Here is a 15210-nt window from a genome sequence, read left to right as displayed (position 1 = left end):
CTAGTAACCAGTGATAGGGCTCAAAGACTGGCAGGAAGATGTGGCAGGGGGCGTTTAGGTTGAACGTTAGGAAAAGATTCTTCACACAGAGGATGGTGGGGCACTGGAACAGGCTCCTCAGGGAAACAGTCATGATGCCAAACCTAACAATATTCAAGAAACATTTGGACAACACCCTCAGACACATGGTTTGAATTTCAGGGCTGTCCTATACAGGGACAGAAGCCGGACGAGATGATCCTTCTGGGTCCCTTCCAATTCAGGTCATTCTACGATTCTATAAAACCAGGTTAACAACAATGGAAGTGACATCAAGGTATGGCCACATTCTGGGTGAAAGATCAATAAGCCTAGGGGAAGCAATTCCTCTGAAACTTTCCAAATTAAAGAGCGCAGACACTGGTCTCTTGTTCAAGAGGTTTTAATAAAGACCATTACTTGTTTAAACCTCTCACACTGTACAACACAGTCAAATGTACATCAAGCTCAGATAAAAAATAAAGCTTTCTTACAAAGTACATTTTTCCAGTGAAACTTTTTTTTTCTTTTTTTTTTTTGCAGTAAAAATAGCTGCTACATAAATTTCTCCTGATCTTGGAAAAGGAGTCACAGTTATTTCCAAAAATAAAATTCATATTTTAATCATACAGGATAAACTGCAGGAAGAAGAGACAAGTCAACTGAAAAAATAAGGCTTGTATATAAATTTTTTAAAAGGACATGCGTAGAAGTTTAAAAACATATGCCATTTATAAAGAAAAAAAGGTAGTTTTATCTGTATTAATATCTTCATTTTCAGTTACAGAAGAAACCACAAACAAGGCCTTTATGTCCCAGAATATAACATTAGTATCTTGTAAAAATGCCAAAATTCACAAAGAATTGCCAGCTTCAGTCTTGGCAAAATACTGAGGCAGCACTCCCTCTTCTCCCTCCCGCATTTCATATCATAAGCATACCATATGCATGCATGCTGAGCACTTATGTTGTCTCTCAGGCCAATTAAATATTTGCAGAAGGTTGTATATCCTAGACAAACATGAAAAGAATTTGATAAATTTACATTCATCCTACTTGAACACACACATACAATTAGTTTAATTTACACTATACAGTATCTGTTAAATAGGAACATTACAGAGTTTCAAAAAGAATCACAGAATATATACAAACTGAATATTGAAATGGTATGATTTTCCTCCCCTTCGTTAATAAAGGGCCTTTTTTTGTTAACAGTTGCTACATCTTGTTTTGGACACAGACCGTTTATGTACCTATGCAGCACATTCCTGTAGTAACAACAATAATAAAACATGCTTTAGAACAAAACTAATATCAATTCTCCATACTGCTCATTTAAAATAAATTAGTTTGTTGCTTTTTGTTTGGTTTTTCTTTTTAAATAAATTGCATGATGTAAGATGTAAGCAAGGATGATGGTATTTTAAAATATCTGAGCAATTAGTTCTGCTGCATCACTGGTTTCTCATCCAACCTTTGGTTTTGGAGCCAACCCATTATTACATGGCAGTGTAAGTAGCCAAAATGCTATCCATGGCAGTACAGGTAGTAGAAATGCTTAACCTGAGAGCATTTCCATGTCTTCAAGACAGAACAAGGCTCTGTGCTGACTTCCATGCTGCTCAAGTGCCTGACACAGCAACACCCAAAGCCACTGGTGAAATAAGACCACTTCCTTCCAGCTCTCCCTGATTACAAAATCGGTTAAGGTCCTTATTTCCCAACAGCTGCATCCATCTGAACAGCTAGAAGAACAGATTGCAGACGGTTCCCAGACACAGTCCCAACACATGATCTTCACCCCTGCAGCATCATGTCATTAGGCTCAGTCCTCTGTGTCGGGCTGCACCCCCAGCATTGCATGCAGCTCCTCTGCTGTGTATCCCAGCAGGTTCTGCAGGTCACACACAAAGCGATACACATAGCGTTTCCCTGAAGTCTTGTGGATGATGTTCTTGTCGTAATAGTAGCGTAGGCCTCGGCTGAGCTTCTCATAGTTCATTTTTGGCTTGTTTTTCCTCCTTCCCCACCTCCGTGCCACCTGTCAGTCCAAGAAGAAAGCAAAATGCAAAGGGTTTGTTCAAATCCTGTTCATCTAGTTGGTGGCCAATAAAACCAGTTATTAATATCCCTCCTCATAGTATTTTACTTGCTTTGGATGCCCCATACTCATCCAAGTTGGTGACTGACCTCTCAGCTAAGAAAACTAGCAGCAAGGTGCTTCAGGAGTAAGGGGCTGATAACAAGGATCAGTGAAAAGGATACCTATTTGTAGTGGATGTGCCAACATGTGTTTAAGATCAAGTTCATGGAAAATAGTCTCCTCTCTCAAGAGGACACCAATTAAGCATTAAATTGCTATTAGTACTATGGGACAGCTCTTTAAATGGAAGTTGAGTTATTTGAAATTCGTTTGAGTTAATGGTTTCCCTCTCTCCTTTAAAAAAAGGAAAAAAAAAAGGCCATCACATCTCTTAATAACTTCCCTACTCATAATAGTAGTAGAATATGCATTCTATTTATTTTTAATGACTAAAGCTGAAAGCTGCCAAAATATTTTAAAAGCATCACTGCCTTATTTGCTGTGTATCTAAATGAACAGTGACACATGGAGTGCATTTTCCCCATACCTTCATGCAATCCCAGGCACTGTTGATTCAACTACACTCAGTCAGCTAATTATAGTACTACACTGTCAGAAGAACTAACTTTGTATACTACCTTTAAGTTTCAAACTGTACTGATATCCTTGAGAGGTGGGAGTGGAGGGAACGTCCCACAGCAATTACAACTGTACAAGTCTTTGCAGGTGAAGATTTCAGCACGTGTCTGATCACGTACATGCGTTATATTCAAGACTAGATCCACAGATGGTACGTGAGACCCTAAATCTTTTTGTTCATCACAATTAGCCACATACCTCATCTGGGTCAGCAAGTTTAAATTCCCATCCATCTCCAGTCCAACTAATGAATGACTGACAGGACTTGTCAGTCAGTAACTCCAAAAGGAACTGCCATAGCTGTATAGGTCCACTGCCTTTTGAGAGAGAGGAGATGGGGAGAGACCACAATTAATACTTCTGCAAGCTCTTACCACAACCAGTGCCTGCAACTATACTCGTATCACAGGTTAGATCTTGTAATTACTCTAATGTGCCACTTTTTTAAATTACTATCAGGAAGAAACCTAAGGTTTTTCCTCTATAAACACCAATCTGGTCATAAACACATTGAAACTAAAACAAGTCAGCTTTTTCATGGAAACACAGGATTTGACACAAGCTATGTCTTTCCCTTTCATATGGATACCCTACCCCGCACTCCCACCTCCCATCAGCTGCATTTCAAGCTCTTGCACTTGTTCTGTAGTCCTTGGCTTGGCAAACATTCTAGAGGAAAAAGGTTTTTCAGCAAGGACTACAGGAACAAGGTCTTAATAGGCAAGCTAACAACTACAGAAACTCAAGCGTGGGAGATTTTGTCCAAGTTTCCCCCTTTAAGAAATAGATCAAAAAGTGCGTTTGATGTTTCTGCATTCTGATGTACCTGTCTGTTCTTGCTTTAGATGGACAGTCCAATGAGACTTCCAGATGACATTTAAAATTGAAACTCTTGACAACTAGTGGTCTCTGACTAAGTTGTAAGGCACACCTTACAACTATGCAACTTTATCACCATAGCTACACATTTACAGAGAATATTAATGTTACACAAGGAGTGACCATTTTGCTTCACCACTTACCAGTAAAGCCAGCTAGAATTGCTGCTGGTATAACTGGTTTCCCTTGCTCTACAGGATCACTTCGCTCTTGAATATAGTCTTTGAAAGACATTGTAGGTTTGCTCAGACACAAGGACTGGCTACAGTCATCTTCAAAACTTTCATAGGATGGCACACGTTGTAAATCCACTAGTGATGACTGGCTGTTCCAGGACTGCAGCATCGAATCTGAGCTTTCGTAACTTTCTGCTCCACTGTCACTAGATTCATGTTCTCTAAGCTTACCTTTATAAAAGAAAAAAATAAAAAAGAAGTGTTGGTTTTTTTTTTTCTTCCTTGCCTTTAATTTAGCTTGTATGTATAAGTTATGCAAAGGAGGAAAAGACATTCAGAATATGGCCTTAGATCCATAGTTATCACACAGATAATGAATGACTCACCAGAATTATCCATCAGCAAATTCAGATTGCTTCTTGGGAAATCTTGATTTACTGCACAGTAGTTCACACCAACAGCATCTGCTTGTGTTTTAGGGAACAATGAAAACTCTTGTTCTGGACTGAGCAGATTTGGTCCCGTGGAAGTCTGACAGACATCAGTCAGGAGACTGGGTTTGGGATAGCTGAGGGCTTTAGGGTATCCAGGCATTTGCATACCATAGGAGTTCTGATCTACATTAACAGCTGAAGAAAGAAATAAAAGAATGAATTAGATGTTTCTCTCTGCAGTCCCTTAGATTAATACACTTCCAGCACCTCACTGCAGTTGTGTCACCAAGTAGCAATTTTCGCATGAAAACCCGACTAAAAGAGTGATACTACAAATCTACTGGAAAGGTTACTGAACTTGGTGACAAGATCCCCATCCAATGAGCTCCAAATCAAATTCTGTAAATCTCCCTCTATAATTTGCTGATCAAATACATCTATTGTTTGTTCTTCAAGGAAACTACAGAAAAAGTAATTTTGAGTAAAGTCCTCATCATTAAGTGGTATAGTATGGTTGAGCTGGATGTTGACTGTGGTAAAATGAAATACAAGACCAATCAAACTGAAGGAGCTAGCACTGCATCCCACACACTTTCAAAAGCTCTACTATGCTTCCACGGTCTTCAAAAAAATGCCTAAATGTAACACCCGCTGCTCCTCAGTAAAGTTAATTTTTGACTGTTTGCTAGAGGTGGGAGTCATCATTCTGCTCCACAGATATAAGCTTTGGCATAGCAAGAGGAAATTTAATTTTCTTAAGGCCTTTGCTCTTCAAAATATTTCTGATATGAATTAAATGGCAATTAAACAATATTATGAGGGAAGGCTGTGCAATTGTAATTAAGTGTTCTCCTAAAGCACAGTAACTATTCTGGTGCTTTTATTTTTGTTTGTTTGCTTTTAAACTGGGATCTGTAACATGCTTAGAATAAACTTAAGAGACATAAAATGCCAAATTTCTTAAAATACTTACTTAAGGAATTATTATTGACCCAGTGAGGAACTGAGGTGAGATGAGAGTTCTCCACATATTGATCCTGTGTTTTTTCTTGGCTGTCTGGGGAAAGGAGGAAAGAAAAAAGAAAACTTGGTTTTATAGTTTTAAAGATCTGACCCATATGCCAGAAAAGCCTTCAGACTCTCTTGAGTATTTTGGAACCATCATTCACAAATTTTACTAATGCACTGCATTGCACACTCCCTCAAAGAAACCACCCCAAAACCCAACCAACTTCCACCAGGCTTGAAAACCATCATACCAACTGAACTTTAACACAAAACTTAAAAGCAACAACAACCGTTGTGTGTTTTAAGGTCCAAGCCCTTAATGCATCCGACTACTGAATGCTACACTCTGAAAATCAATGGAACTCACAGGGCACTACATATAGGGTTTTAGCAACACCTTTAGCTGCCTTTGACTTCTTTACGTATATTCACAGAATTACTCACAACTCTACACTAAAGGAACAAAACCGAGAACTGGTAATAAGAAGCAAACAAATTCTGTCCAATTCTCATTTTTTTTTTTAAATAAGGTATTAGAGTGGCCTTATCCTTATCTCATTTGTTTCAATCATTACTCCAAATAAAACCTGACTGCAACAGGTATTCAGTGTGAACATGGAATGATTTCTGCAGATATCTGCACCTGTCCTTTGCACACAAAGGATGTATTAACAGTTCTAATAATGCTTTTATTAACCACATTTTAAAGTTCATTTTGAGTTCTTACAGGTAATAGAAGCCCTTCATAGTGACATGAGTGTTGAAAGAGTCCTCTTTATGTTTCTGTCAGAAAAGCTTTAAGATAAGAGCTCCTTCTAGCTCTGTAGCTACCTTTTATCATTTGTTCCAGGTGTTCCCACAGAATATCACCCACATAGTCTGGTGCCAGTTCCAGGAAACGCTCCTTGCCCAGGTTGCACAAGTCTTGGCCACTCATCAGAAACTGATGGAAGTTCACATTTGCTAAGCTAAACTCATTGGTTGCCCATGAAAGCCATTGGCAAACTTGCTGTTCAGTCCAAAGCCAGGGATCTGCAAGATGGAAAGCATCCAGCATTTAGAGATAACAACTGACCTTTGTCAAATAATCCTCATTGGAAGGCAGTAAATAGCAAAAATGTGTTAAGCCAAATTACTTAGTTCTGAATGAATTCAGGATGAATTTATTCTTGAATTAAAAAAAAAACCAAACAAAACCACAAAACCAAACAGTACTCTCCTTCTGCACACACTTGTAATCACAGATGTCCTCAGCTTACTTGATTTGCTCTTATGCTGCCAACGCATGAGCTATCCATGCATCCATTTTTAATACCAGCAAGTCCAGTCTTTCCAAGTCAAGCTGTGCCAGATTCACATAGGACTCATTCTTTTATTTCCTACTGACATCATTCATTCTCTTTTGAAAGAGCCGCTATTCAGTGTCCTCCTTAGCATTAAAAAAAAAGAGCTTATAAATAGAAAACACTTACTATTTGGGATACCCAGCCGACACTGTTCCTTTGTGAAACCACTGAAAGTATCTTTCAAGGCCTGACTCATCACAGCCTTACTGCACGGGGTTAACAGAGGCAATTCACAGTTGTTGGACTCTACAAGAAAAGGAGTGGAAGGGAAAAGAAGATATGTTAACTTCTAGGCCCATGAAAGGAGTGACAGGTTTCTGCTGTGCAATTTGAAACACAAGAAATGCCAGAAACTAAGCAAACCAGAACAGATCCATTTCCTTATATAAAATCTTTGACTTAATTTATCAACGCTAAAACCTGTCCTATTGGTCTGACAAAAAATGCATCACATCATAATGGAAAGCTGCAAAGCTTTAACTTATAGATCCTCATTTACTATTACTAGTTACATAAAATGCCTTCGTTGCAGTGAAATTTTACTATTGCTGGGTTTTTTTTTCTACCAAAAGGAAATACAAGTTTGCTTATTCCTATTTTGTCATCTATAATTTGATCTCCGACTTCCTTATAACTCCAGACAGCTTATTTTGAGAGCTATGTAAGTGACTGTTGGTTTGTGAAGAATCAGATCGTGCTATTTAACCCTGCTTTCCAATGGGCTGTATTTCTCATACCCTCCTGTGCATCTCTCATCTGAATTGAACAAGTGTGACTAGTACCCAGTGCCTAAGCAATGCAACCAAATCCAAAGTCAGCAACATCCAATGTCAGAGTAAATTACTAATCTGCTTAACTGATTTTTAAATTTACAAGTAGATGCGATTTTAAGCACAAATCCAGATGCCACTCTAGACTTATCAGCAATTTTCACCAGAAGATGCCTCATTTTTCCCTGAAAAACACATCTATATTGAAGAAAACCAATCACATAGCCTGTATCTTTCAGATTAAGGAAGCTTTTCCTGATATTTTGTTTGTGATTGGTGTCATTAAGTGGGTGTAATTAGGAACTCACACACAGGTTGCATTCAGAGGAGCTCCACTATGTTAGAGGCATACAACAGCATCAGGGTATATAAAGCTGATGAACCTGACAGACTTCAAGTTAGTTCATGAAGCTGTGTGGTTTTTCTCGCTTTCCTAGACAATACACAGGTTCCACTTGACCCAGCAAGTGGAGCTCCTTACTAGCCTGTGCTCAGTTTCTGTTTTTACCACACCCATCCTCAATAACTGCTAGAACTTGCTTTGCTGACCAGGGCAATGACTGATTAGAATCACATTAGAACAAAGGACTGGTGGTTTTCAGAGGTTTGAGGGTTTTTACTTTTTCCCTTCCCTAAGGGGAGATAAAGGCAGCGTCAGATAAAATACCTACATTTTGTAGAAACCCCCTTGTCTTGTCAGGGATTTAAAGAAAGGATTTGTAGAGAACTTTTAGTAGGTACTGTCTTATAGACACACATACAAAAAGGATCTGCAAACATTCCCACCTTTCTTTTTTAAGGTAAGGAGTAAAATAAACCCAGAGTGGGGGTAAGTGAAAGGGAATAAATCCAAGAATGCAAAATATTTAACACCACAGGGGCAAGAAAAGAGCCTCCAGAATACCTGCAACATCAACTATAACTAAAATGTAAGTTTAAATACACATAATATTTTTTTCTTAATTAAAAAACCCTAAATTCTTAGTTCTGCTTTCATGCCTACTAAGTCTTCCATGGGTTCTCAGCTTATTAGCCTACTGAATCCCAGTTCCCATTCCTTTTCAGTACAGAAAACAGCAACTATCAACAGAACAACTTACATGGATAAAATCAAGTATGGACTAATAGTCTGTGTACTGAAACACTTCTTTTAAGGGAAATCCATATTGCACTTCTAACAGCATATTTCTTTCTGACTGGATTAAGGAACAAAGTGAAGAGTTACCATAAGATGTAGAATCAAATCCAGTTGGCACTTCTTGAAGTGTTTGATCTTCATTTAGGGAGAAAAAATATCCACCAAAGAGAGAGTTTGAGCTATCAAAGGTGTCAAATGCTGGTTGACGCTGCAAAGTAACAGAATAAATAAAAAAAACACCATGTGAGCATTTTGCTGGAGCACTGCCAGCTTCATTGCTAGGAGGTGGCAGGGTTAGGCTTCCTAGATTTGGAAATCATACACAACCACTATCTTGCATCAGCTAACTTGTGGCTTTGAAAAATGAACACAACAGTAGCATAGCTCCTTGTACAGGAATAGAAAACAATTAACATTCATATCACAGTGCTAGCCGGGTGCGATGTTCTACAGGTTACAGTAAAGACAAGTAAGGATATTCTTAGTTTTCCTGTAATTGAGGCTTTTAACAATAGAGAATGCATGTGTGTGTCTGTGTGCATGTATCACATATTTTTATTTCCAGGCATATTTTAAAGACATCTGTATTTCCTTAACCCTTTAAATTGAGTATACACTTGATAAGTACTTCAGAACAGAGACAGGATCAGTAAATTATGGAAAACCAACTACCAGTGCAAAACTTACAGTAGATTTATGCAGCATTTTTTAGAAAGGAAAAATTTAATCTGAACCATGTCACCATGCCACCCTTACAGGCCTTAAGAAAAGATGTGACACTTACACTTCTGAGTTACCAGCTACTACAGTTTACAGTCTTTCTAGGGCTCAGATGCTCAGTAAAACACTGCTAGTTTCATTATACAGAGAAGGATAAACTGGACTGATACAAATGTTCCTGATAAAAGTGGATTCTACCAATATATTGACAACATTCAATAAACACCGTCATATTTTGAAAACCTAACTTCTTTCAAACTTTACTTGTGTTAGTTCTGTGTGCTAGAATGTATGAAAGTATATATTCCACAGAAAAGAAAAGCCAGTAAAATAAACAGTTTCATGCCTATAGGGGTTAACAGAGTTCAGAAATCTCCACTGAGCACTGACCAGCAGATACAAATTGTATACAGTTGGTTCAGGTACCCACTGCAACTAGAGGAAAGAGTCAAAGCAAACCCATGGAAAGGCTCACATCCAAATGAAACAAGTTAGTAACAATTGCAAAATCTGCTAGTAAAAGATTCTTTATACGTTACTAGATAAAAGCACTGACTCATCACTAGTACCTAGAAGAACGGGCAAGTTCTTTCAACACAATCTGGAAACTCCTCCGTTTTGTGTAAATAGCTGACCCTTATCCTGAGTCACTGGAAAAAATGCTGTGGCATGTCAATGAGTAAAATCCATACTGTTCTAGTTTCATGTTTCAAAAAGTAGAATATTAATGTTTAAGCAGGTTCTTGATTTAATAGTAATAAGAGGGGAAAAACACAATGTTGAATAAATTCTGCTTGCCGTATCAGTTATGCAACATTTTATTTGGCTTTTCAATGTATGTAAGCATAATTATTAAAGAACAAAAATGTGAAAAGCTACAAAATGGTAGAATGCAGGTCTGGATTTTGACTTAGATGACAACAGAACACTGAATTACTGCCTAGAACCACCACTGTGTTAAGAGCACACAGCTGGTAAGTTGAGTGATAGCTCATGGATTTTGTTGTGGGCAGGAGAGAAAACTAAGAGGAGATATAAAACATCAGACAAGTTAGCATATCAGAGTCTTACTAACTGATTCATCAAAATACAGGCATTCCTCAAAGTTAATGAGATCAGAAAGTGTCTTCCTAACTTGTATTCGCTATACATAAATCAATGCTATGTAAAAAATTGATACTGGCATTACAAAGCAACTTGCATGATAGTGGAAGAGGGAAGCCCTCAAAGACTGAGTCTTTATAGTCTGCTCCTTATTTGCCCTCAGTTTGTAAATTCCTTTCAAAATAAGATAACATACACAGTCTATCTAAAGATAAAATATATTTAATAACCACTTTTGGTTTCTTACAATGTATCAGACTTCCATTTCATTGTTGCATGTAGTAAGTAAATAACCTACTTTTTTCATACAATCCTCTTGAATGAATCAGACCTAACCTGACATATCAGAACAGCCCTCTGCTAGTCTCATCAAGTCAGAGACTTAAAGACCACCCTTACTGCCAATCCTGTAACCTTTATTTAGGCAAATGTACTTCCAACTCCAATGAATTTGAACTCAGTTCTTGTCTACCTCTTATTTTCAAATTCTTAGGATTTGGCAGATGGAGGGAGGAAGACTCCTTGGGACTAAGACTTGAGGGTGCAGGATTTACAGCTTCCCAGTTCAGTTCTGCTTTTCACATCTCTACCAAACTCAGTGGGAGAACTCTAGAAGACCAGCTGTTACGAGCAAGCTGTTAAAACCTGAACCTTGTCATGGTTACACAATTACTCAGCTAGCATTAATAGGAACACAATAAATGCATTAGCTGGGAGATGGACTAGTTGGATTTAGGAGCTGACATCTCAAGACTACTCACCTTGAGCATTCCTCTGTACATGTTACACACTGGAGCTACTTGATCCATGTTCCTGATCCCAAAATCACTCATCTGAAAAATGAGAGGGGTCACATGAAAGATGTTGCTACCAAGGAAGCAAGACTGTTAACAGATGTATCTCACTGCTTCAGTGCAGATCGCAGAACAGGTCTCAGAAGGAGATAACAGGGAAAGCTTTCAATCTCATTGCTCACATCCTGACCACATTGGGCACAATTCCCATCTTGCTTAAGCACTTATTTTAGCTAGAAGACTTTGCACAGGCATCACTGGAGTCAAAGTTCTGTGACCTCACAGAAAGCCAACAGACATCCTTTGTCCGTCAAATACCTGTTGCTCCAAGATATTTTCCAGCTTTCACCCATTGTCTTAAACATTCAATTTGGTGTTATTTTCCTTACTATATTCCGCTCACACGCCACAATTAACTTTGGACTTTGGCTTTTAAAGGAAGGAAGAGAAAGGATAAAGCACTAACTGTAATATACATCCATGTAATAACATTCATCCCTTCCACCTTTGTATGAATAATCATCAAAGCCAATACCCAGTATTAGCAAACTGCTGCCTTTACTAGGCAAAATATCTCCAAACCATGTTAATTCATGTATTTTGGAAACATAGGATTATCATATTTATAAAGCATTAGAGGGTCTAAGTTTAAATTGGAAAGGGTTTACACAGCGAAATAGCCTTTTTAAAGAACCAATAATGTGACTACCATAATATGTTCATGCTACTGAAGTCGAAGCTGTATCATACTGCATGTATCACTAGGAACATTGTTTTGTGAGGCCTATATAACTTGTTCTCCTATATATCACCTAGGGAAGAAGTGCGATAAGATTCATATGCTTTTACTGACCTATGGGAGAGGTCAAACATAAGGCATAAAGCCAGTTTTATGATCACCATTCACGTTTATTACGATGCTGTAATTCAGGTGTCAGTGAATGATACCTTATCAGGCTACACAGCAGCAAGCTGTCTCTCAACAACCTTTCCCCTCTCCTTTTCCACAGCACTTATTACACCATATGTTATATTATTGATATTATATATTAACATATATCAATACATATCATATGATATTACTACAGCACTTGTTACAAGCAAGTTCTTTTGTTAGCCACGTTAACACAAGGAAAAATCAAAATACAATCCTAGACTCAGAAAACGATGGCAAATTAGAAGGTTAACAAAATAAACCCAGCCTGTTAAAATGATAACATATTCAGAAGCCATCCATATAAGCAAGGAGGAAAATAAAAACATCCAACAGCCAAAGACAAGGAACCCTTTCATCCTTTTATATAGTAGATCACTTCAAAAAAATAAAAAAATCAAGAGTTCTTAACTTGAAAGGCCCATTTCACCTTAATTGTTATTAGATGTATGGGGTTTATAATTGAAATACAGTAAATCAACTGAATATGAAAAGAATAGTCAACTTATATTTCATTAACGTTACCTAAAATGCAGTCTACTGAATGATGGTTTTTACCTCAAATACCATGTACAAATATTTGATCTAAATTACACATCCCATTGAGCAGCAAAGAATTTTACACAGCATGAGTCTCACTCAGCAAGCATCCTAATCTTCTCATTAAATTTGCCACAGTTTAAACAATTGTTTATCCTTGCATTTGGTGGGGCTTTTTAAACGCATACAGCAATTTCTAACAACCTTTGTTTTGCCTTTGAAATCTGCTCTAGTGTCTAGGGATAGCAAGCCATAAGCCTTAACAAATGGAAAGTATTTGTGAAAACATTACAGATATTTTCAGTATGCTTAGATCTGATCCCCAGTTAAGACTACAAATAAGATTTCTGACACTTTCAGGTGCAATCCTGGCCTCTATATGAATCCTGTTAGGAACTTCCCTAGTGACCAAAAGGGCTGGTATTCCTTCCTGGGTTTTTTTGTTTCTCTAGACACATTTAGGGTCCTAAGACAAAGGGTTTATATGAAGTCTTCATTACCTGATGTCACTCATTAACCCGAGTCACTGTTTCTCTGTGCCAGGCATCTTGTTTGTTCTGTGGCCTTGCCCGAGCACCTCACAGCTTAGGAAAAATTAGACATCAGTGCCCCTGTCTAATAACATGCGATAACCTTTATCACATTTTGTAACACTCCAGTCTTCTTCTTCCAACTAAATCTCTGACATTATCATGAATTTCTAGCCTTCCTCCCATCAGCAGGGCTAGGAAACCCTTACGGAGATAATACAAGACAAGCAAGAACTGAAAAGGCAATACGGCTTTCCGTGATGCAAAGAGTTAAAGCTGGCTTTCTGCCGGCCTCAGAAGTCTGTTTAAGTTCAAAAAAAGACCCTACAGCACCGAACTGTGTGCCTGGGCCTCCCTTCCAACTCCTCCACTAACGCTGATGACTGCTGCTTGCCAGCTATAATTGGTTTAACTGGCAGGACACCTTCTTCAACACCCCCGCATAGCTGAGTGGGTGAACCAGAACAGGGTCAACAGGATCAGGCACTTATTAACTAATACGCCTGAATTCTGATCAGCTTCTTTTCAGCAACAGCCAGGTGCTTGCCCACAGCTGGATTCAGCTGGCAACCACCCACAAGGAAAACGAAGCCACGCTAGCATCCCCAAAGCATCGCCACCTTTTTGCTTTTTTGGTTGATTTTTAGGGGCGTGTGGGTGCGTTTACTCACTGTTTTGGTATTAAATGACTTTTTTTTTTTTTTCCCAGGCAGAATAAATATCGGATACCAATCTGCTCTGAGGCAGGAGAGCTGCCCCCCCCCCCCAACTATCAGGCTCCCTAAGTCAGAGATAGCTGAGCGCTGCTATGACTTTTCACACATACGACACTCGCCCACATTAAAGTTCGATGGGGAGATCACACAGCCCAACGTTTTCTTAAGTCCCTTTTAAGTCCTAACCAAATTCATGCCCATTAACCCCTTCCTCCCAGGCGCGCAGCCGCCCCCCCACTCCACCTCCAAGCCCGCATCCCCATCCACCGCCGCTTTCCCCGCGTCCCCCCCTCCCAGCTCAGCCCCGCGGGGTCCCCTCTGTCCCCTCCACCCGCGCTCGACCTCGGCATTAGCTCTCGAAGCGAAGCCAGCGCGTAGTTTAATACCAACGCAAACTAAATTCACTTAGAGAGAAGTCAAGGCTCATGTATTTAAGGAGATCGTGGAAACACAACCCCGCGCCCCACTGCTCCGCCAGGGAAAGCCCAGCACCGCCTTTCCCGGACAAGCCCCCTGCTCGGGATGGTGTCGCCCGCCGAGCCTTGTAGGAAAGGAGACGCGGATCCCGCTTCGTGCGCGAGCAGGTGAAAATAACAAGCCCTTGGCTGAACATGGATCCCCTTCCCCGGCACCTCCGCCCGCGCCGGCCTCCCCTCAGCCGAGGATGCTCCGCAGCGGGACCCCCGCCTCACCTGGACCCCCGAGCCCGGCGCTCGCTGCTCCAAGGCGGCACCGCCGCAATTCCCAAAAATAATAAAAAAAAATAAGAAAAATAAAATAAAAAAAAAAAGAAAAAAGCGCCGCTGCCTCTCCGGGTAGCCAAAATATCCTCGATGTGGCAGAGCCGGCCAACAACAACAACAGCAACGGGTCGATCCCAGCGGAGAGTCCCAGGGGAGGAGGAAGGGGGGCGGGAGGAAGGCGGGTGCCCGGCGATGGGTGCGTGGGCGCTGCCGGCCGAGCTGGGCTGAGCTGTGCTGGGCTGTGTCGTACCGCGCCGCTCCCAGCCCCGCCGCGCTGTGCCCCGCCGCCCCGGCTCGCAGGCGCTCTTCAGCGGGCGCGGGGGGAGGTGGCGGCGCAGGGACCCGCCTCCCCGCAGGCCCGGCCCCTCCCGCCGCCGTGACACCCGCCGGTGGCGTCGCCGTCGCTGCGGCGGCGGAGGGGGATGCGCCGGGGGGCAGACGGGGCTCGCAAGGCCCCGCGCCTGCCCCCTGCCCGGTGCTGCGGGGAGTGGGAGAGGGGAGGGCAGTGCGGCTTGAGCTCCTCCAGATGGACGGATCTGGTGTTTTCCCCGTGGCGATAGAGGAGGTCGTAGAATCATAGGAATCGTAGGATCGTAGAATGGTTTGGGTTGGAAGGGACCTTAAAGCCCAACCAG

At 40.6% G+C, this 15210-nt stretch overlaps 1 protein-coding gene across 1 annotated transcript; it reads right to left on the bottom strand.

Annotated features, from left to right (window-relative positions):
• Nucleotides 1-405: 405 nt before the first annotated feature.
• On the bottom strand, nt 406-14826 carry ETS2 (ETS proto-oncogene 2, transcription factor). Its single transcript, XM_069871473.1, has 10 exons — nt 14525-14826; nt 11080-11151; nt 8582-8702; nt 6713-6832; nt 6072-6272; nt 5206-5289; nt 4185-4427; nt 3766-4029; nt 2942-3060; nt 406-2062 (listed from the first exon to the last, which is right to left on the bottom strand). The coding sequence occupies exons 2-10, from the start codon at nt 11149-11151 to the stop codon at nt 1847-1849; spliced, it is 1440 nt and encodes a 479-aa protein (XP_069727574.1). The 5' UTR covers nt 14525-14826; the 3' UTR covers nt 406-1846.
• Nucleotides 14827-15210: the final 384 nt, after the last annotated feature.

This window comes from Phaenicophaeus curvirostris, chromosome 1 (assembly GCF_032191515.1).
Source record: "Phaenicophaeus curvirostris isolate KB17595 chromosome 1, BPBGC_Pcur_1.0, whole genome shotgun sequence".
NCBI lineage: Eukaryota > Metazoa > Chordata > Aves > Cuculiformes > Cuculidae > Phaenicophaeus > Phaenicophaeus curvirostris.
Note: the sequence above shows the minus strand (reverse complement) of the source record. Positions and strands in the feature narration are given on the sequence as shown.

What these genes read in the sequence shown, in the direction of transcription:
- ETS2 (XM_069871473.1), bottom strand. Translation starts at nt 11,151, where the DNA reads ATGAGTGATTTTGGGATCAGGAACATGGATCAAGTAGCTCCAGTGTGT. An exon ending in AATTCTAGCTGGCTTTACTG is followed by an intron (nt 3,061 to 3,765) that starts GTAAGTGGTGAA and finishes CTCTCTCAAAAG; the next exon opens with GCAGTGGACCTATACAGCTA. An exon ending in AACTTGCTGACCCAGATGAG is followed by an intron (nt 2,063 to 2,941) that starts GTATGTGGCTAA and finishes TTGGACTGACAG; the next exon opens with GTGGCACGGAGGTGGGGAAG.